This window comes from Humulus lupulus, chromosome 8 (assembly GCF_963169125.1).
Source record: "Humulus lupulus chromosome 8, drHumLupu1.1, whole genome shotgun sequence".
In the NCBI taxonomy this organism is placed as follows: Eukaryota; Viridiplantae; Streptophyta; class Magnoliopsida; order Rosales; family Cannabaceae; genus Humulus; species Humulus lupulus.
This window is the reverse complement of record NC_084800.1, coordinates 96114708-96138506: the sequence shown is the minus strand read 5'-3', so window position 1 is coordinate 96138506 and position 23799 is coordinate 96114708. Positions and strand designations below refer to the sequence as shown.

The window sequence follows — 23799 nt, the reverse complement described above, 5'->3', positions numbered from 1 at the left end:
ATGTTATTGTTGAGGATATTCAATATTTTATATATAGTTGGCAAAATAGTTCATGTTACTTTGTACCTTGCCATGGGAATAAAGTAGTCCATTTATTTGTAAAAATTAGTTTACAAATTTTTATCATTTATGTTATGATGCTATTGACCAATATATTACTTGCTAATTTGTTGACGATTATTGATTATTATAAAAGAGTAGGGAGCAATTATAACACATTTTTTTTTAACACCGGTGTATCCTATTTCTATTTCGGTATTTGAATAATTATAATCAATTTTTTTTTATATGATGGTGTACATTATAGCTATCTAGAACATCTTATAAATTTTTAAGAAATTCTGAATAAATTATGGTACCAAAATAAGGTCTAAACTGTTTGTTGCACGCGTGTCTGTTTTTTTTGTGTACACGTGTAAAATTTTGACAGTTTGAACTCTATTTTCAATTTCGTAAACTATTCAGAATTTCTTAAAAATTTACAGGATATTCTAAATACAATGTATATTGTCATATAAATTTGTTTGAGATTATATCAATTTAGATATCGAAAATAAAAAAAGATATACCATAATTGTAAAAAAAAAGTATGTTGTAGTCATCCTGAAAAAGTATATTAAAAAAAACAAATAAAATAGTGAATTATGTTGGATTACTATTACGTATAAATGGGATGGGAGTTAGTTGAAACATAGTAGATAGATGACGTTCATATGCGGAGTTAACACACGTGCCAATCCAGGTCTGAACTGCAATGCTTATCAATGCTGAAACCATCAAATTTATCACCTGACTTGACCCCACTACTAACTCCAAATCAATCACAGCCTTTCATCACAACTTCACATATCCCCCCAAATTACCCTTCCCAACTAACTCAACATTGCACCTCTCCCAAGGAATCTCTTTATTATTACACTATATTATTTATTCAATAATGGCTATATTTTGAGTGCGAATTCAATTATAAAATCTAATTATTTATGATTACAAAGTAACCACAAGAACATTATAAATCTACTTATTTTAGATGATTTTTCACCTTCACAAAAAAAATAAAAAAGTTTATTATCATAATAGAAATTGATAAACTTATTAAAACTAAATTTTCATAAGTTTAAGGTCAAATATACAAGAAACTTAAAAAACGGTGCTTTGCTGTAATTTAAGATAAATTGAGGTGGTAAACCTCGTGACTCGTGTTTGTTATTAGTTTATTAGTTAGTATAAATAAAATAGTCGCAAATTTGGGTCCGTAACGCCAAAAGCATCAAACCAAAGATTTTTCATTTCAGAATATTGTCAGACAAAAAAAGAAAAAGAAAAATTAAAAGGAGCTCTTTTTAGATGACTCCGTTGAGCTGTCGCTTTCTCACTTTTCTCACTCACTCTTTTACTTACATCACTGGCTGCTAGTGCTACCCTTTATAGCCTCTTCACAGTGGCCGGAATCTCAATTCCGATCATTCTCGCCGGAATCTTATCTTCCTATTCAGGTGGCTTCCCTACTGTATTTTCTTTTCATTTGGTGATTATTGTTCTGAACAGAGTCGATTATTCTCTAAACAAGCAAAAATGCGTTTTCAACTGGGTTTCACTCTGACAGTGCATTGTTGATGGTCTTTTACGATTGATCGTTTATCTTTTGGAAATTTGCACCTGATTTTTTTTTATAAAAAAAAATCCCCTTTTAGTCAAAATTTTCCCTTTTCTCCAAATGTATTTTTTTTCTTCTTCATCTTTTCCTGAAAATAGATTGATAAAGCATTAGATTCTTTCCATTATTGTTTTATTTCTTATTAATGGTTTTTTCCATTAATGTAAAGTTAGGTTATGTGCTTCTTTCAGGACAAATAATGGAGAGAAATAGAGGGAAATGGATGGTTGTCAGAGAAAAAAGCTTTTAGTCAAAACTTTCCGGTAGATTTTAGTTCAAAGGTTTTGACTTTTCGAACAAAAAATATGTGAATGTGGATTATCTGATGAACTTTAATGTTGTTTTGGGTGTAGTTTCAGTATGATATGCCATTTGGATCACAAGGTTGAGGTATTAGTTTATGTGACGACCCTGCACGAGACCTTGGAGATGAGGTTTGAGTAAACCTTCAAGTTCAAACATTTTTCCAATTCATGGTAAATCAGACATACTTTTTATTTTTTTCAATTTTTTTTAATATATGTTAAAATAATATGCAGAGTAAGGGGTTTCATCTCCAAACAAATGGGTTAACCTTTTGGAGTGAGCAGTATGTTTCTTTCTATTTAATGAAGAAAGAAAAAAAGAAAAATAAATATGCAGGGATAGAAGGAGATTCTACTGCTTTTGGAAGGTTAACAGAAAGGTTTTTGCTAATCAAGAAATAAAAATGGTGACAAAAAAGCATTTCTGTGGATCATACCATCCATATAATGATCAACGTAAGCTTTGCTATTCTGTTTTTATTTTTATTTTTTTAGCTTTTTAACATTCTTGTCTTAAAATGTTGCTGCGGAAAATGACAGTAGAGATTTCTGATACTTCATTTACATCTATTGGAGTGTTTGGTTTACTAACTTTTTTTCAACTCTGGTAGCCTTTGAGGCTCTCTGCTGCGGCTCATGGAAAGCTCTGAAGAGTATACGCATTAGTAATGGGACTATGCGTTTGAATTTTATGGATCATGGATGTACTCTTCAGGAGAAAGGACCCTTTACGAACCTTCGAATAAAGTCCAGACAAGCTACATTATCTGACTGCACTTGCTTTCTAAGACCCGGTGTTGATATATGTGTGCTTTCAACCTTGCAATCGGATGATGAAGGACAAGATCCTGTGAGTGATCCTTATAATAAACCATACATTTTTACTTTGAACTAGAGAGTTTTTTTTAATCTATTTTTCGTGATCTTTTTCTCATTCTGTTTGTTGCTTTATGTGTTTCTCACCATTATCATGATTCAATCTATATTTTTTGCACATGATTGATGACTTAGTAACTAATGTGCTGAGATTTTATTCTGTTGCCTACCTTTGCTATTTGTTTTTAACGTTTCTTTGCTTGTTTAGATTTGAAAATAAAACTGTTTGTTAAGTAGTTTGACCAATCCAACATAATCTTGTTCTACTATAGGTTTGGATTGATGCTAGAATAAGTTCCATAGAGAGGAAGCCTCACGAATCTGGATGCTCATGTAAATTTTACATCAACTTCTATACCAACCAAGGCCCTCTGGGTTCGGTGACAGAAACACTAAATAAAGAGATTACAGTAGTAGAAATTGATAAAATATTTATCCTTCAAAAGATTGGTCAAAACTTTTGTGAGGATCAGTACTACAGATGGGATTTCTCAAAGGATTGCTCCACACGGCAAAAGACCAAAATGCTTTTAGGGAAAATCTTATCTGATCTTTCATGGTTACTTGTTACCTCTTCTGTAAAGAATATATCATTTGATGTAAGATCAGTGCAAAGCAAAATTGTATATCAAATTTTGGGAGTTGTTGAGGAAAGCAGTTCTTCAAGTTCCCATAGTACTCTACATGCTGCAAACTTTAGAGTAGATAATGGTATTTCAGTCCCAATTGTTGTTCAATTTGCCCAAGATGATTCTATCAGAGCAGAACCTAATCCAACACTTGACAAAATTGAAGCTGAACCATCACCATTTTCTGATTCCATGGGCTTACGTCGTTCCAAGCGTCGCAATGTTCAACCCGAGCGTTTCCTTGGCTGTGACAGTGGGTCAGAGATAGATGTTGGCTATGTTCGGACAAGACCATACAAGATAGATAGAGGGGAAGATATTGAATTGTCAATGCCGTTGTCACTCCTTTTTGGTGTAAATGGACTTCGTTCAAAAGCACATAGTAGGGATGAAAATATAAGTCACCCTCGTAAACGAAACTTCTCTGGGAATCTAATTGAATATGAAAGCAAGGCCACATCAAGGAAGGTAAAACCAGGTGTGACTAATCGTAAAGAACATCCATACAAACCAGATGTTCCTTTAACTGAAAAAGAAATTGCTTCGCTATCCTTTGACAACTATCAATTCCAAGCCAAGAATCCTCGAAACCATGCAAAGAAGCTTGATGAGATTTCTCCCCAGCGTTATTACGCTAACAATTACCATAAAGTGCAGAAAAAGAATATTTCTGATCTAGAAGAGTTGGAGCTTGAAAGTACATGGGAAAGAAGACCAGTCGCTAAAAGTGCACAGAAAAGAAGATATCGTCGTAATATCCGATACAACAGTTTCAGTGGAGAAAGAACTTATCAAAAGAGGTCTCTCCATGCAGGAGCATACACAGAACTAATAAACTCATTCTTGAAAAACATTGATTGTACAGGCAAGGAAGAGCCACAGATCACTGACCAGTGGAAAGAACATAAAACAACCAACCTACAGAATGAAATGCCGCCAGATGAGGATGAGGAAGAAATGTCAGAGACTGAAATTTTGTGGAAAGAAATGGAACTAGCCTTGGCATCATCTTATGTTCTTGATGATGATGAGGTAGAATAGTTATTTTTTCTATTTTCTACCTTATCTCTAGTTTTTGCAATTCTTGCGATGGACATGTCTGATTTTGTGTCTTGTTTCTTAATACTAGTTTAAAATAATCTGACAACTCACTTTTGCATTTAAGAAATTATCTACGAAAATGAAGTGTGAAATCAACTTCTTTTTGTCCTTACCTCAATTTTCTGTGCCATCTATTTTTGGAAAATTCATAAATTTTGATGAACTTATTTCAGGATTCAAATGTCGGTGGTGCAAGTGAAAAATTTTCAAACCCAGAATGCGAACATGAATACAAAGTGGATGAAGAAGTTGGTATTTTGTGCAGTTTGTGTGGTTCTGTTTTCACAGAAATAAGAGATATTTTGCCACCCTTTGTAAGTCCATTCTTAAACTCATAAACAGCCACATTTTAATTTAGTTTTTGACCTTTATCTTAGACGAATCAAGAAATGTATTTTGACATGATAGGGAAAGGGAGAAGTAAAGGCTTACTTTGATAACATTTTCAATTCATGAATTTGGTCAAGCAGTAATCATAAAATTGGATTGGAATTAGTCTCTTTATAGTTTTCCATTGTAGGAATGTGGGATCTAACTATGTTTCTTCAATGAATATCTTATAAATTTTCCATTTTTCTAGATGCAAAACACTGGTTGGAGTGCAGCTGATAAAAATTTCAGTGAAGAAGATTTAGAGCGTGGTGCAGCTGAAGATTCTGAGATGGATTTTCTACGTCCTCAGGGTTGTCCTGATGAACCTCTATCAGAAAAAAATGAGAATGTGTGGGCCTTAATTCCCGAAATTCGAAGGAAGTTACACCTTCATCAGAAAAAGGCTTTTGAGTTTCTGTGGAAAAATATTGCAGGATCTTTAACGCCGGATTTGATAAAACCAAAGTCCAACAAGTTGGGTGGTTGTGTCATCTCTCATTCTCCCGGTGCTGGGAAAACTTTTTTAATGATAGCATTCCTTGTCAGCTACCTAAAGTTATTCCCAGGAAAAAGACCTTTGATCCTTGCTCCAAAGACAACACTCTATACCTGGTACAAAGAATTTATTAAGTGGAAAATTCCCGTACCTGTTTATTTAATCCATGGTCGGAGAACCTATAGAGTGTTCAGGCAAAAATCTATTATCTTTCCTGGAGCTCCGAGGCCAACGGATGATGTCAGGCATATTCTGGATTGCTTAGAGAAGATCCAGAAGTGGCATGCACATCCAAGTGTTCTTGTAATGGGTTACACTTCATTTCTTGCATTGATGCGTGAAGACTCCAAATTTGCGCATAGGAAATTTATGGCTAAAGTTTTGAGGGAAAGTCCAGGAATCTTGATATTAGATGAAGGACATAATCCCAGAAGTACCAAATCAAGGTTGAGGAAGGCCTTAATGAAAGTTGAAACAGACCTAAGAATATTACTTTCAGGTACATTGTTCCAGAACAACTTCTGCGAATATTTCAACACTTTATGTTTGGCAAGACCAAAGTTTGTGAATGAAGTGTTGAAGGTCTTAGACCCAAAATACAAAAAGAAAAAGAAGAAACTAGTGGAAAAGGCACGCAATTTGATGGAAGCACGAGCAAGGAAGTTCTTCTTAGATAATATTGCAAAGAAAATTGATTCAAATGAAGAAAAGGAGAGGATGCAGGGTCTTAAAATGTTGAGAAAAATCACCACTGGATTCATCGATGTGTATGAAGGTGGAGGATCTTCTGACACACTTCCTGGCCTACAAATTTACACCTTGTTGATGAACTCAACTGATAAGCAGCATGAGATTTTGGTGAAACTGCATCAGATTATGTCAACATACCATGGCTATCCCCTGGAACTGGAGCTTTTAATTACTCTTGGATCTATTCATCCTTGGTTAATCAAAACTGCAGTCTGTGCTAATAAATTTTTCAGCGATGAAGAACTACAGGATCTTGAGAGGTACAAGTTTGACTTAAAGAAAGGATCAAAAGTGAAATTTGTTCTGAACCTTGTTTATCGTGTTGTCAAGAAGGAGAAAATTCTGCTCTTCTGTCACAACATTGCACCAGTTAAACTATTTTTAGAGTTATTTGAACAAGTATTTGGTTGGCAAAGGGGTAAGGAAGTCTTAGTCTTAACAGGGGATCTTGAATTATTTGAACGAGGAAGAGTAATGGATAAATTTGAGGAACCAGCAGGGGAGTCAAAGGTCCTGCTTGCTTCAATTACAGCCTGCGCTGAAGGAATCAGTTTGACAGCAGCTTCTCGGGTTATCATGCTGGACTCAGAGTGGAATCCATCCAAGACAAAGCAGGCTATAGCAAGAGCTTTTCGGCCTGGACAGCAAAAGGTGGTCTATGTGTACCAACTTCTTGCCACAGGTACATTGGAAGAAGACAAGTACCGAAGAACAACATGGAAAGAATGGGTTTCGAGTATGATTTTCAGTGAGGCTCTTGTGGAGGACCCTTCAAAGTGGCAAGCTGAAAAGCTTGAAGACGACATACTGCGAGAGATGGTGGAGGAAGACCGGACGAAATCGTTCCACATGATAATGAAAAACGAGAAGGCGTCTACCGTCATCAGAGGTAAAGACTAAACCTTCAATGACTTTGCTTGTGTAACGAAGATTGTCTTCGACCAGATTGTTTCTTTGACCCTTGTTTTATTCTCCTAAATGTTTTTCTGGCTAATTCATAAGTAATATGTTACTATATGTTGATACCTGAGTTCAGTTCGACTTCATTACACTGACCAGGTTTAGTCATTTTATCCACAGTTCATTATTCAAAATACACATGCTTTGTCTAACCATTGCAGATTGTTCTGAAGCATGGTTATGTTTATTTAATCCATAATGAACTTTTTAATGAGAATGAGAATAAAGGAAGCGTTGCCATTTTCCTTGTGCTGCGACAGTGTTGCCTATAGGCCATATTTACTAATCAGCAAATATATTACAAGAGGAATCGAAATTACAAAATGTTTCTCATTCCTATATATTTGACACTAGTTTTAGGAATCTTTTTATTCCTCTTCAAATCTTGTCTTTATGATTCTTTTCATTACAAATTAGCACACACGCTCTCAGAACACAACTTTTAATGATACCTTTACTTAATGAAATTGGAAAAGGATATTTCAACGTTTTATACATTTTCCGTTACAACTCTTTTTATTACGGGTCAGTAGCTTATGTGGAAAGTTGTTTCTGATGATATACACTCATCAAATCTATTAATAAGGTCGTGCCAATAATCTTCTCTTGTCTTTAGTAAATATAAATAGTGTTTAGGTCTGGTTGGATGGAAACAAGAGCATTAGCTTTGAGGTTATTTTAGGGTTTGAAGTTTCAATTTATGCAAAAAGAGATGAATGTGTAACATAAGATTTTTCTTTACCAATTGATGTAGGAACTTCTTGGCTACAGTTTTATTAGTAGACATTAGATTTTCTTTAAAGAAATAAAAAATTTAATGCCAAATTGGGGACTTAAGAGCAAAACTTAAGTTGGGTTTGAGATTTTTGCTACAAAAAGAGAATTTGGATGGAAAAGGGATAAGGACGAATGGATGTAAACTTTTTAAGAAGTTAGAAATTTAAAAGCATGTTTAATAGAAAGGGGCCTGGTGCAAAATGACCCTTAATGTTGTGTGAAAGTATGTAAATGTCCATATTTTTAATTTTGTAGTAAAATAGCCTAATTATCTATTTAATATCACATATTACCAAATATACCCTCAAACAAATTACTATTTTATTCTAAATATTTTAATATTATGGTATATGTATATTAGTTTTGTTTAATTAGTTTTTATTTTAAAGTTATTTTGATTTTTTTTTCGTTTTTTATGGGTTGTTGAATGATATACCATACCACAAAATATATATACTGAGTTGAAAAATAATATACCATCAAAACTTACAAAATTATTACTAAAAAATATATATATTATGCTAACAAAGTTATATACTACCATTAAAATGTATATACCATGATACAAAATTATATACTATCACTATGTATAATAAAATAGAAATTAAATATCACAAAAAAAAAATTATATACCATACCACAAAAAAATATACACTAATTGGAAAATAATATACCAATAACCTATAAAAAACTTAAAAAATCAATATAACTTTAAAATAAAAACTAATTAAACAAAACTAATAGACATATACCACTATATTAAAGTTATACAGTCCTAAATAAATAAATAAAATTATAAAAAATGGCAATTTAGGTAATCAACAATATAAAATGGTTATTTATCTATAATTTTAAAAATGAGGACATTAGCTTCTTGATAGCTTTATTTTGGGTCATTTCCTATAATTTTTCTCTAATAGAAATGTTTTATAGGCCCACATGAATCTAGGAGAAAATAAAGGGAATACTACCCCTCCCATTTTCTAAAGTAATGATATTACTATTAATCAAATTTATTTTATTTTATTTTTATTATTAAAAATTAAAAGACAAATTTACCTTAAAAAAATATTCTCTTTAATGAATATACATTTTCTATAATGGGCAATTTAGTCAAATTAAAATATTGTAGTCAAATTAAAATATTGTTAGAGTTAGTGCCTTAAAAATATGTGAAAAAACATTTTTATTGATTTAAATAAAAGTAAAATTTTATTATATTTGATTATTGAAATTATTGTTTGAATAATTTATACATAAATATCATAAAATTTCATATTCATTTATGAGAATATGATATTGTATGCGATGCGTAACGAGAGAATTACGATCATATATAATGAATAAAGTAGTCATCAACATATTAAAGTATAGAATCTAATCAATGGTTGTTAGTACGGTTTAAGCGTATAGTTAAATTCAATATTCATTTATGAGAATATGATATTGTATGCGATGTGTACGAGAGAATTAAGATCATATATAATGAATAAAATAGTTAGCAACATATTAAAGTATGGAATCTAATCAATGGTTGCTAGTACAGTTTACTAAGCATATAGTTGGATGCAAGTAATCTAGATTCAGATTACTGATGTGGATAGACATTGTAACGCTCTGACTAACCAAGACCGTTACACTGTATGTTTAAAAAGATAGTGCTTAACTCAATAAGCAAGTCAATTGAACTTAAATGTGTAATTAAAGACTATGTCAAGGTCAAGTATTAAAAGATTTGGTCAACAAAATGGTTATTTTTCATTAAAATATTAAGTTTACAGACTTGTAAAAGACCAATAGGAAACAACTTAGCCATCCTAAACAGCAAAACATGGTTTAACCCTAGTTCTTCCCAAGCTATCCTGACCATGGCAATCGAGCAGGCTGCATATGTACACACCGCCCTTGAAGCTCTCCAACTCATGGCTGGTCCAGCTATCCCTTTCCCTTACCTGCACCACGTAGCACCTGTGAGCCAAGGCTCAGCAAGAAAACTTAAACTAGCATGCACAGGTAGGCAACGGTATAAATGCAGTAAACATAAATCATCAGATTCAATTAACAATAGGATATAAGTAACCCACCAACAGTAATATTCAAATTAGTCTAACACGTAAACCAAACTCATCAATTAATAAAAATGATTAAGTGTGAACCACACTTTTGTTTATGGTATAATATCCAGGTCCGACGCCCTTAGGCCGAGTCCCTTGGTCTCTTAGCCAACCCCGACACCCTTAGGCCAAGCTGCGTTCCGTACCCTTGCTATCAGCCCCCGGCACCCTTAGGCGGACCTGCAAATTTATATAATCACAAATGCACAATGCATAACAAGTAATCAATGGCAATGTATACACGCGTGTCCATCCAGATATTCTCAGCTACAGATATGTTCATATTCATAATATATTCATTAACAGGGGTTTAAACCATATTCACAACTCGAGTGCAGTTTTCTTACCTAAAGTCCTGAGCAGGTAGCGTATGGGAGCCCCAATCACGATCCCTAATCCCGATCCCTTGTGGTATAACCCAGTCACAATGCGATAGTGGATAACCATTAAAATCCTAAACAATCAAAGGCTTTGGAATAATATACGAGCCTTTGGGACTTCAAATTCTACTAAACCGGGTAGTAGAATTCGTCCTGAGCTAACAAAATGTTATGGCCAAGTCTGCCTATACGGGCCGCGACCTGGCCCTAAGGGTCGTGGCACCCCCCCTAGCTAGGGGATCCCAACCCTAAATCCCAGCGACACGCGCCACGACTTTCCCCTTAGGGTCGCGCTGCGCCTATGAAACAGAAAGCCCCCAGGCTCTTAGGGTCAGGTGGGCCGTGGCGCCCATGAACAGGGTCACGGTGCGCCCCCACGAACCCAAAAAATCCAGCTTCTTTATGCATTTTCTCCAAGCTAAACCCTCCAAAATTCAACCTAGCCTAACCTAAAAACCAAAATTAAGCCTCTCAAACATTCCCAAACACCATAAACAACATAACCACACTAATATCTAAGCCAAAACTCCATCACAACCCAAAATCTAAACCTAGAGTTTAGAACTCAAGAACACCAAAACCAAGCTTAGAATTCATTCAAGAATAGAGAAATTCACTTACCCTTACTGCAAATTATGCGCTTGAGTTAATCCTTCAGTGATCCTAGCTCCAACTCCCACTTGAATCAACAAACCCCCAAGCTTTTCCCCTTCCCAAATGATCAAACCAGCAAGGCACCAAGGAGAGGAGAGGAACCAACTAGGGAGAGAGAGAGAGAGAGAGAGAGAGAGAGAGAGAGAGAGAGAGAGAGAGAGAGAGAGAGAGAGAGAGAGAGAGAGAGAGAGAGAGAGAATGCCCCTAGTACACCCCTTATCTTCTAATGCCCTCGAGGGCGAAAACGTCATTAGGCACCTTCCCCGCTAATCCTCAAATTGTCTTATAAATTCCCAATCAATCCCGCCATTCCCATTTAATCACCAAATATTTGCATGTTAACCAATAGATCCTAAATACGCGCTAAGTCCCCAAAATACCCCTAGGCTCGCCTCGAGTCAGGTATTGGATCCCCTTGTGACTATTCCGCTAATCTGCTCACTAGGATCGTCTTGAGCCGAATATTGCAAATATATCCACATAATAATGTAGTCTCAATCATTTACACACATATAATCATATTTATGCTTGCAACGGGCCAATACTACAGATATGCCCTTATTATCAAGAACAGTCTCACATGCATATTTAATACACATAAACATGCATTTAAATCCATATTATCATATCAATCATGTATGCCATGTAGTCACACATTTATTCAATTCATTCAACATGTATATCCTATTATGCCCTCCAGCACTGTAATCCAGACACTTAGCCTTAATAGTAAATTTGGGACGTTACAAACATCTTAGTAAATGTACTTTATATAATTATGATTATATATGATAGGACCGTTGTGAATGAAGTTCTTTATAAACTTGTCGTTTGCCATAAAGATTAGTTCATATCTTAAAAAATGATCATTTATTGATCAGTTTAAATCCTGAGTAGCCATGAACTCCTGTTCTTGTTTATTTGATCTTTTGATTCATTCGTTAAGGTCTTTTAAAATAATGAGGCTAATGGCTTTTGTTTTAAAGATTCAATAGCTTGAATGACCTAGAATATGATTTTACAATAATGGAATCCATGCTTTCCTAACAGATCGAATATTGGTTCCCTTAATGGTTGATTCTGGGACTGAGTAGTTATTGAGCTCAAATCTATAACATCATTATAGATTAATTATTCACTGGTGAATTAATAATACTTAAGGAACAAGAGGTAATTAGAAGGGTAAAATGGTAATTCTTGACTAGCTCTAATTAGCGAACTAATAAATGGAAGACAAAACTAGATATATCTATTATATCAATGGACTGCAAGAGATTACTCTGTGAATATAATTCTATAATTACTAAGAGTGAAATTCCATATTTGCAGTGGAATAATAATGAAATTAATAAATAAGATTATTTAATTAAAGAATTTAATTTATAGTCTAGTTTATTGAAGCTTATTATTATAGGTCCATGGTCCTTGATTAGTGCCCAAAAATACACCTTTATTGATTTTAATAGCCAAAAATAGATTAAGTTTTAATTAATATTTTCATGGAATTAATATGATTTAATTTATAAGTGAAAATATTTAATTTTAATTTAATTTAATTTATTTTGTAGGATTTAATTGGTATTTTTGGCACTTGGAAACAAAGAAAAAAAGAAAGAAGAAAGAAAGAAACAAAATTGAAGAAAGAAAGAAAATGTGGCATTTTTTAAAAAAGAAGCCCAATCGCAAGCCCAGGCTTGCCTCCTCTCCAGCCCTTGCCTCTTTCCCAGCGCGCCACGTGGCACCTTGTCCTTGCGCCACATGTCTGCCTAGAGCCCCAGCAAGTTGCGGACCCAGCTGCACCCAGCCACCCGCCTACCCGCGTTCCCGCTCACGTGACCCGTGCCTGTTGCCTCCTTTTCCCTGCCGGCAGTCGCGCCATGTGTCACTCTCCCATTGGTTGCGGCTGGGTCAAAGCTCCAGCCTACAACCAGCCCATTATCTTGTGTATTTTGGGCCTTGAACCTTCCATTTTGAGCTTTAAAGCTCACATTTTGTTGTTGATTTAGAAAAATGAGCATGATGACCATTCACTAAAATAGCTAGGTTAATATAGAAATTACATTTTATATGAGTTTTTTTAATAAAGTTTGCAAAAATATCGTTTTTAAAAAAAAAAAAAAAGAAGTTATTCTATGGCTTTTCTAAGAATTTTTACTTTTATGGGTTTAATTTCCCATATTTTTTATAAAAGTTGTTTTATGTCATAGTTTTACTCTTAATTAAGTTTCCCATATTTAGTTAGTCAACAATTGTGTTTCCCATACTTTGTTTTTTTCTTTAATAAATTTTCCCATATAAATTAAGAAAAGTATAATCCCCATATTTTTGCACAATAATGACATAAAAGCCATATTTATGAAAAATCCCCTAATATTAATAATAATATTTGATTTTTTAAAATCATATTTTATTATTAATATTTCAGTTTATTTTGTAAACTTCATTTGTAGTTTAATTTCTTTTTAGTCATTTTCTTCTTCTATAAATAGGGACACTTCTTTCACATTTGGAATGTAATTTTTAGGTAGCAAAACTCTACCAAATTTTAGTCTCATTTCTCATATTTTCTCTCTAGAATTTTTTGAGAATGTCTAGCATAATAGGCTAACCTTCTTAAGAAGGTTAGGATGATCCTATATGCACCATGACTTTGTTTGGTATTTTTTATTCACCATGTGCTTAAAGTATATATATTTGAGTGATTTATTTCCTTTCATCTCTATTTCTTCATCTTGTTATCTTTATTTATGTTTCCTAATAGTATATAGATTTTGTCAAGCATTTTCTATGTATTATTAAATTAGTGAAAATAATATAGATAATATCTTTATCATTTTCTCCATTTCATTATATATATAGGACAATTCTTCTATAGGGGCTTCACTTTAAGCCCTACTGGTGGGGCTCTCAGTCTTTCTCGACCCGTGAACAGTTTTTGATGCGATTTTTTTATGACCGTGTATATTGTAGCTATTTAGAGCATCCTACAAATTTTCAGAAAATTTCGAATAGTTTACAGTACCAAAAATTAGGTTCAAACATGTTGCTTTCCACTCGCATAAAAAAAATTAGTCACGCGTGCAACATGTTTGAACTTAGTTTTTGGTATTGTAAACTATTTGGAATTTTCTGAAAATTTGTAGGATGCTCTAAATAGCTACAATATACACGGTAAAAAAAAAATCGTGCCGAAAACTATTCACGGGTCGAGAACACTAAGAGCCCCACCGGTAGGGCTTAAAGTGAAGCCCCTATAGGAGAATTCTCCTATATATATTTACTTTTGCAAAATCTATATAGAATTAGTCATGCTCTTTCTATGTATTTTATAAATAGTAAAAGTAATATTTGTTTAGGTTTTATGTCCAATCTTTTATTTCATTATTGTCAATGGTATAATGTCATGTTTAGATTTCTCATAAGATTTATCTCGTCATTCCATGGTAAAGAATATTAATCACTTGAATGCATTTTTTTTGTGAAATATATAGTTGGGATGTGACCTATTAATTTGTGTAATTTTTGTGAATCAAAGATCCAAATTAATAAGTATGCATATCGGTGACTCTTGATCATTCTTACTTGTTACCTTTAGTTACATCACATTTTATTCTATCTTTATTTCTAATATTTAAATCTCAAAAACAATAAAATATCACTTGTTCTATTTTCCTCATATTATTTATCTCTTAACTTTATTTATTGTTGTTGACGCGGTTCTTCGCCAACAGGTAATTAAGAAAAGAAAGAGGAAGGGATTAGTGCTTATGTTGAACCGAAATAGATGAATGATCTTGGAAATGGAATGGTGACACAAAATACGTTTTTTAAGTGGTTCAAAGGTTAAAATCCTTCTACTCCACTAGTCAATATTATTGCTATATGCTGGGTATTCTTTTACAAGGTATTTTTTACATAATAGAATCCAACCCTTTGTAACTCCCAGGGTCTCCATATTTATAGGAGAGGGCACCTGGGAGTTGGTAAGAAGGTCATCCCGTGACCTTCTTACCTATCATGTCAACTCTGTGACATTCATGATTAATTCCTAAACCTGACACATAAGTGTGGTCAAATCAATAGGTAAGGGGATAATGGGCCGCACGGCCCAACCCAATCGTGGGTGTCTGAATACGCACATTCATGCTGTGTGTCCGAGAAGTCAGGGATATATCAGACACGTGATGTCTGATATATGCACGTTTACCTTGCGTGGTTGAATTTATAAAGGGTCACAACCTCCAACTCTAGCTCGTACCACGGGCTATATGCTTCCCTCGACCTGTGGTCTTCAGAGTCCAAACTTAGTCTATTCTTGGCGAACCCTTAGGTTATCTTGAGCTGAGGAGGTAGGGCCTTTCTATGGCAGCTCCGGTCTTGGGGATATCCACGTGGTAGACATGATTAGGCCAAATCTCATGATTAGGTCGTATCTCAGCTCGCTAATCAGCCCGTGGGAAAATCAGGGCATACATCTGCCCCCCAAGCCTCTGCTCGTGGTACACGACGTCGTGTAGGGCCACAGTAGGGGCTTTTAGGCTTCCCCATGAACTCTTCATATTCCACATTCTACGCAGGCGCCGAATACGTGGAACATCGTGGTTGGTGACGGTACGTCTTCCGAGAACTGCATTTAATGGCCTAGCCTATGCCCAGCCGTCGTTTCGTCTTTCGAGTGGAGGGCCTTGGATCCCACATCAGGGAAATCCAACGGTCCTCCTCACGTGGCCCTTCACGTATATAAAAAGGGTGGCCACCTTACGCATGGGCCACCCGTTCATTTGAAATATTCCATAATTTTCTCTTCTTCTTGCTCTAAAAAATCCCCCCTTTTTTCCTTCCGGTTACCATCCTCGGCGTCCCAGAAATTCAGGTGCAAGGGTTCCTTTGAAGCTTTGGAATCAACTACTCCGACAAAGTCCCTACCTAAGCGATCCCTTCATCCTCTTCTCAACCAGAACACTCAGTAAGTCTCCTGACCGTGCATGTTTTGAAATTATTTTTCACTGTAGCTTAGGTAAATTTTTATTGTAGCCACATGCAAGGTTTTGTTGGTTTTTTATGGGCATGAAGGGTAAAATCCTTTTAGGTTAGGGTATCGTTTGTGGTAGGAAACCCTTTAAGAACACGGTTTATAGGGTGCGTTTTCTGGGGAAATTTTCTAGGTAGGATTTTTGGTAGGCTTGTTCAAAATATCCAGTATTTTGGGTGCAAAACCGGGTAGCTTAGGGGACACGCTTCACAAGCGGTTTTGCCTCTCTTGCCTACTGGAACTTTCCCTCCAAGAAAAAATTCTACCCTGACCCTCCTGACACATGAATTCCGAGTAATCGGGGATTTGTTGGGAGCATAGGCGCGTGTTCATAGAACCGCGTGGTCTCACTCTCCATGGGCTGGGCTTACCTCAGCTCGTGTCAAGGAAACACAGATTTTTATCCATTTTTAGGTCACCTTCTTCTAAAATTTCTTCTTTTTGTTCGCTAGGGGACCAGATGGGACCCAAGAAGAATGCTCCCAAGAAGCCTGTAGGCAGCTCGTCCTCCCGACAAGACAAAGGAAAGGAGGTGATGGCTGAATCCCCGATCCCCAACTTCGGGCCAGCAGTGGAACAAGAGCTCGAGGTGGCTCCCGACGTGTTCTTTGAGGCAGAGAGGATCGTTTCAAAGATTACTGACCAGGCAAGGGTAAACATAATATTCCTCTCCCATAACATCGAGCTGGGGAGAGGATCTGTGATTGCCCGACCTCCTGCAGAAGGCGAGTGGAGCTGCGCACTGCTTGATGAGGCGTTCTCGGCCTGGAGCGACGAGCATTTCAAGGTGGGGGCCTTCCTCCCGTTGGACCAGTACTTCGCCGATTTCCTCAATTACGTGAGGTTGGCCCCATTCCAGCTCCCCCCCCCCCCCCCCCCCAACTCTTATCGTTTGTTGGCGGGGTTAAGATACTTGTTCTTGAAACAGGAGTGGGAGGTCCCCACTCCTACGGATATCCTGTAATTCTTCTGCCTCAAGGCCAGCCCAGAGCAGCGGGGGCGAGGTGACGGGTTTTATTACTTAACCTGGTTCCCCAACACAGCTGCGGTCATCGAGCTGCCCAGCCACCCCAACGACTTCAAAGATCAATTCTTTATGTTGACGGGGTTTTGAAAATGCGAGCTACACTACTTCAACCATCCTCGTAAGTGCCTTTCAACCTTAGTTCGTAAGTTAAGTACCAATTAGCTCCTCCTGTATCCATTTCTGACTTAGATTAATTCTGCAGCTATCTTCGCGAGGACAGAGAAGTCTGTGATCCTCGGGAGCCAGTACGAGACACTGGCGGGCTTGCCCCCTAGTGAAAAGGACTATCGCCAGCTCGTGACAGACGAGACGATGCTAGCCTGTAAGCTGATCTCCCCAGGCCAGACTCTGAACCTGAGGAGGTCTCGAGTACTTCCCCCAGCTCGCGATACCAGGCCTATCATCGTGGAGGAAGCCGCAGGGGATGAAGATGAGGAGGATGAGGAGGACGAAGTGCCCCTCGTGAGGATGAGGAAGCGGGCGTTGGAGGTCGCCCAGAGAACGGACGAGGAGAGGATCCGGTCTGGAGCAGCCGCGGGTCCTTCCGGTCAAGGTAACCCTTACATGTTTAGGAGCTTAGATAGGGCCATGGCCGACCCCCGGCTAGCTAGGTACAATCCCAAACAGATCGTCCAACGCCATCAAAGTGACCCAGACTTAGATGAGACCCTGCTCCACTGCGTCGACCAGCTCGTGCTGGATTACGAAAGTAGCCGTCCTAGGGGTACCATAGTTGTAGACAACACCCTAGCCTTTAGGTCGGTCTTATTCGAGGAGTATAGGACTAACCTTCGGTCATGGTCATCACTCCGGGAGGGCACCGTAGCTCCGGGTCTTAGGCAATATGTAGAAGAGTCTAGCCCTAAGCCATCCTCGGATCCGGAACTTGCACCAGCTCGAGAAGTAATTGCCTTAGATTCCCTCGTGGAAGCTCCGGGGCCGATGGTTGTAATCATAGATCCTTCTTCTAGCTCGGGGGGTAGGATTCCCTTTAGCATAAATATATATATTTGAATTTTGCTTTTTTCCCCCTTGTTTTTGCTTTTGCATGACTGCTAATTTGTGTACTAACCATATATTTGTTTTGACAGAAGAGATGTCTCAGACCGGAGGAAAGGGTCTGCGAGCTACGTTCATCAGAGGGAACTCCTCTGCCGGGGCTTCCGGTCCCAAAATGAAAAAACTCCGGACGTCGAAGAAAGCCGCCGGGACCCCCACAAAGTCTCCTGCAAAGAAGAAAGAGCAGCCCCCAGCCGCCCAGGTCGTGAAAACTGTTCCTCCTGCTGCAGGGGGGAGCAGCATGCCCCCACCCCCTCCGCGAGCTCTAGCCTTCGTCCGGGACACAGGGGCGGAGCTCGGGGCTTCGGCAATTGCACCTTCCGAGGTGCGCATCCCGGTTGACCCCCAGGACCTGGAGAAGATCCCGGAGGCCTTCCGGGGGATGGTGTATGAGACGGCGAACTACGCCGTCCGCCACATCTACAAATTCAACGAGAAGGAGCTCAAGGCCATCGAAACAAGGAGCCCGGTGGGCGTGCTGGAATCTTCATTGGGCATGGCCCTAACGGTAAGCTTACCTTGCCCTAACGGTAAGCTGACCTTGCCCTTTTATGGTTTTTGATTATCATGTCTTGCCCTGTTTTTCCTTTCTCCCTTCTCTTTTTTCCTAAGGTAGTTGCCTCTCCATTTTCGCATAGCGCCACTGCCCTTCACCGGAGCATAGCCAGAACCAAGGCCTAGCTCGAGGATATGAGGAGCGAGCACCAGGTGGCTGTGGCCACTCACCAGACTTCCTTGCAGACGACTAACGATGCCCTGGCGGCCGCACAGGCTGAGCTGGAAGAAGCCCGCCCCAAGCTACAAGAGCTCGAGGCTACCAAAGCTGCCCTTACCGCTGCGCGGGCAGACCTAGACATTGCGAAGGCTGAGGCCAATGCCGCCCTGGAGGCCGAGCAGGTAGCTTCAGGCACTGCCATGGAGGACATGTTCTACCATTGCTGGGCCTATAACCCGGACGGTGACTTCTCCTTCTTTTCAGCGGACGTCTGGGAGCCCTTGCTGGAGGGGTTCAAAGCTCGCCTCGAGAAAGAAGCTCCTTCCGAGGCCGGGGAAGTCTCCGGCGCAGCTGAGCAGGGCGAGACGGCGACCTCCACGGGGTAGCCTGGCGGGTCTATGCACTTTAGTTACTATTTTGAAAAACTTTAGTTCACGTTAATTTTTATCAATATCTCGTGCTCTTTAGGAAGAACAACAATCAATCGATTTAAATTAACTTCTAAGTTTTATGACTTGGTTATATCCAGGAACTTAATTTGAAAACTTAGTTCGTGTTAACTTTTATCAATATCTCGTGCTCTTTAGGAAGAACAACGATCAATCGATTTAAATTAACTTCTAAGTTTTATGACCTGGTTATATCCAGGAACTTAATTTGAAAACTTAGTTCGTGTTAACTTTTATCAATATCTCGTGCTCTTTAGGAAGAACAACGATCAATCGATTTAAATTATCTTCTAAGTTTTATGACTTGGTTATATCTAGGAACATAATTTGAAAACTTAGTTCGTGTTAACTTTTATCAATATCTCGTGCTCTTTAGGAAGAGCAATGATCAATCGATTTAAATTAACTTCTAAGTTTTACGACCTGGTTATATCCAGGAACTTAATTTGAAAACTTAGTTCGTGTTAATTTTTATCAATATCTCGTGCTCTTTAAGAAAATCAACGATCAATCGATTTAAATTAACTTCTAAGTTTTATGACCTGGTTATATCCAGGAACTTAATTTGAAAACTTAGTTCGTGTTAATTTTTATCCATATCTCGTGCTCTTTAAGAAAAGCAATGATCAATCGATTTAAATGAACTTCTAAGTTTTATGACCTGGTTATATCCAGGGTACAGCTTAGTTCGTGTTAATTTTTATCAATATCTCGTGCTCTTTAAGAAGAACAACAATCAATCGATTTGAATTAACTTCTAAGCCTTTTAAGGCAACCTGGTTATATCCACGTACCATATGCCCCCCAAGTAACTGGGAAAGGGTCTTTCGTGGTTACTTTAGATTACACTTGTAAACATGTACAATCGTAAACGAAAAGTTAATTCTCATTGCGTAATACATAAAAAAAATGGCCTTTTAGGCCTTACAAGGGAATCATTGATAATATCTCTTCAAATGGATGGCGTTCCAAGTTCGTGGGACTACCCCTCCATCAAGCCGAGCTAGTTTATAAGTTCCTTCTTTAATGACCTCGATGACTTGATATGGTCCTTCCCAGTTCGGTCCCAATACTCCATCTTTGGGACCCTTACTGGCTAAGAAAACTCTTTTGAGGACCAGGTCGCCAATGCTGAAGGTGCGCTTTTTGACTTTTGAGTAGAAATAACGCGTGATTTTTTGCTGATAATGTGCGAGCTGGAGCTGCGAATCTTCTCGTCTTTCATCAACCAAGTCTAGGGAAGTGCAAAGTAGCTCGTGGTTGCGATCCTGGTCGTATGCCTGGACCCTATGCGAAAGTACCTTAATCTCCACGGGGAGGACCGCCTCACTCCCAAAAGTCAGAGAGAAAGGAGTATGACCCGTAGGAGTCCGGTGCGAGGTCCGGTATGCCCAGAGAACCTGGGGGAGCTGTTCTGGCTAGACCCCCTTGGCTTCATCTAGTCTCTTCTTGAGGCTCGCCTTTAATGTCTTGTTGACGGCCTCGACCTGGCCATTCGCTTGAGGATAGGCCACGGAGGAGAAACTTTTCACAATTCCGTACCTTTCACAAAATTTGGCGAAGAGGTCGCTGTCGAACTGAGTCCCATTATCGGAAACAATTTTCTTGGGCAGTCCGAATCGGCAGATAATGCTCTTAACCATGAAGTCGAGGACTTTTTTGGAAGTTATCATTGCCAAAGGTTCTGCCTCAGCCCACTTCGTAAAGTATTCGATGGCCACCACGGCGTAGCAGACCCCGCCTTTTCCAGTAGGGAGGGCGCCAACTAAGTCGATTCCCCAAACTGCAAACGGCCATGGGGAAGAGATCATTTTCAGCTCGACTGGGGGAGCTCGAGCAACTGAGGCGAACTGCTGGCACTTGTCGCATTTCTTGACATACGAGATCGAATCCTTGGACAGAGTGGGCCAGTAATATCCTTGCCTTAAGACCTTTAGGGCCAAGCTTTGCCCCCCAGTGTGATCTCCGCAAAAACCCTCATGCACTTCCTGCAGGATGGCCTTTGCTTCGCCTGGAAGAACACATCGTAGGAGAGTTAGGGAGTGCCCACATCGGTATAGCACCCTGTCCACCATCGTGTACCTGGGAGCTTGATACAGTACTCGTCGCGCACCATTGCGCTTTTCAGGTAGCTTCCTGTTGACTGTGTTTTTAGCCAACGACGTGAGAACGTCAAAAATGATAAACCTTCAAGAGAATTTAAATGACACAGACGGTTTTATCAAGAAAATAAAAAACACACAAGATTTTTATGGTGGTTCAGCCCCGATCAGTCGGTAATAGCCTAATCCACTTAGAGTTGTGATTATAGATCTGTACTCAAGATCAGATGGACTGAGCCAACTGAGTTTCTTCAGTACAGATTGCAAAAATACAAGAATCCTTTCAAATACCAGCACTTTCTCTCTCTAGAATACTCAGACCCAAATTTTCTCTCTCTAGAATACAGTCCAGAAAGAAGAAGCAAAAGCCCTCTCTAATCCCATAAACCCTCTATTTATAGGCTTAGGGTCATACATCTGATATCCCCTAGAATCGGGATATTTTATTATATTTATTACATTTAAATTACAAAAAACATTCAAAATGTAACAAACCCCCCATTTGTGGGAAGAATGAGAGATTCCCGCATATCTTGTTGAAGTTATTTTTGGGAATCTTGACTTAGTCCTCCTCTAGCTAGTTGATCCACCTCCTATTGACCACTCATGCAAGTGCTGGTCGGACATGTGCATGGGGGTAGGGCATGTTTTTGTGGGTCGGACAAATGCATGGTGGTAGGACATGCACTCCTCTCCTCTAACATGCCATATCTCTCCTCTAACATGGCACTCTCCTCTAGCATGCCATATCTCTCCTCTAACATGGCACTCTTTTATTTGGGCAACCATGCACTGGTTGGACATATGCGTAAAGATCAAATTCTTGGTCTCCATATCCTTGGGGTCTCCTAGGACCACTCTCTTGGGGTCTCCTAGGACCACTCTCTTGGTTCTCCTCAGACCAAAGTCCCTTGGGCTCTCCTCAGACCACATCCTTGGAATCTCCTAGGATGCACTCTCCTTAGCTCTCCTAGGACCACCACCTTGGGGTCTCCTCTGACCACGCATTTGGGATCTCCTAGGATGCACTCTCCTTAGCTCTCCTAGGACCACCCCCTTGGGGTCTCCTCGGACCTCACCCTTGGGATCTCCTAGGATGCATTTGGCTTGGTTATGACATCTTTCAAGCAGTCCAAACTCTTCACCAGTCTACCAGGTCACTTTATCACAACTCTGAGGAGTCAATGTATTTATTGACTATTAATCTGTCTTTTACTGACCAAGCACTGCCATTTATCACCTTTATTGCCACGTTATTGATCTCCAATTTTTGGGGATAACATTTCCCCACGGTGAGATATCCTTCCTGGTCGGCCTAGCGTCGATCATCTTGACCTCTGCCTTGGATTCTTCTATACTTGGTTTCTCCAAGAATTCTATCAGTACTAACCCCAAGGTCTCTGTCGCCCCGAAGGTGGCGAGCTTGGCAAGAGCGTCAGTGTTAGCATTCTGCTCCCGAGGTATCTGCTCGATTGAGCCTCGCCCAAACGCGGACAGTTAAACTTTTACCTTCGCTAGGTAGGCAGCCATCTTAGGTCCTTGTGCTTGATATTTTCCCAGAACCTGGTTTACCACGAGCTGGGAGTCACTGAAGCATTGGGCGAAGCTCGCCTTCAGCTCCTGGGCTATTCTCAGCCTGGCCAGCAAACCTTCGTATTCGGCCTCGTTGTTGGAGGCCTTGAATCCGAATCTCAGCGCCGAATGGAATCTATGTCCCTCAGGGGATATTAAAATGATTCCAGCCCCGGAGCCGTTCTCGTTGGATGAACCATCCACGAAGATCCTCCACGACGCCTGGGCCGAGGTGACCTGGGGTGAGTCTTCTGCAGGATCCTCCCGGAATCCTGTGCACTCTGCTACAAAATCGGCCAGTACCTGACTTTTTATAGCAGTTCGTGGGGTGTACAAAATCTCGAACTGACTGAGTTCGATAGCCCGCTTTAAAAGATGTGCTTCAAGTTTTTGCAAAACCTGCCTTAAAGGTTGATCGATCATGACGTGTATTGAGTGGGACTGGAAGTACGACCTGAGCTTTCGCGAGGCCGTGATAAGGCAGAACGCCAATTTCTCCATCAACGGGTACCGGGATTCAGCTCCGAGAAGTCTCTTGCTGATGTAGTAGACTGGTCTCTGAATCCGGTCTTCTTCTCGGACCAATACAGCACTAGCTGCATCCTCTGTGACAGCTAGGTAGAGAAAAAGAGGCTCTCCTGCTTTTGGTTTGGATAATACGGATGGCTCGGCCAAATGTGCCTTCAGGTCGAGGAAAGCACTTTCGAATCTTCTGTCCATTCGAACTTATTATTTCCTCGAAGCAAGTTGTAGAATGGAAAGCACTTATCGG

The 23799-nt window shown here is 39.0% G+C and overlaps 1 protein-coding gene across 5 annotated transcripts; it reads left to right on the top strand.

Moving 5' to 3' along the window:
- The first annotated feature begins 1270 nt into the window (after nt 1–1270).
- Nucleotides 1271–7398, top strand: LOC133798184 (SNF2 domain-containing protein CLASSY 1-like). Of its 5 annotated transcripts, none has more exons than XM_062236393.1 (8): nt 1271–1496; nt 1849–1920; nt 2011–2091; nt 2197–2418; nt 2574–2812; nt 3111–4499; nt 4742–4882; nt 5149–7398. In XM_062236393.1, the coding sequence occupies exons 4-8, from the start codon at nt 2367–2369 to the stop codon at nt 7084–7086; spliced, it is 3759 nt and encodes a 1252-aa protein (XP_062092377.1). In that variant the 5' UTR covers nt 1271–1496; nt 1849–1920; nt 2011–2091; nt 2197–2366; the 3' UTR covers nt 7087–7398. The 5 variants fall into 5 exon arrangements, with proteins under 5 accessions (XP_062092377.1, XP_062092380.1, XP_062092381.1 ...); XM_062236396.1 differs by having other exon boundaries at nt 2011–2133; nt 2284–2418; XM_062236395.1 differs by lacking the exon at nt 1271–1496 and adding an exon at nt 1593–1719.
- The last annotated feature ends 16401 nt before the right edge of the window (nt 7399–23799 follow it).

What these genes read in the sequence shown, in the direction of transcription:
- LOC133798184 (XM_062236397.1), top strand. Translation starts at nt 2,367, where the DNA reads ATGGTGACAAAAAAGCATTTCTGTGGATCATACCATCCATATAATGAT. An exon ending in ATGATGAAGGACAAGATCCT is followed by an intron (nt 2,813 to 3,110) that starts GTGAGTGATCCT and finishes GTTCTACTATAG; the next exon opens with GTTTGGATTGATGCTAGAAT. An exon ending in GAGATATTTTGCCACCCTTT is followed by an intron (nt 4,883 to 5,148) that starts GTAAGTCCATTC and finishes CCATTTTTCTAG; the next exon opens with ATGCAAAACACTGGTTGGAG.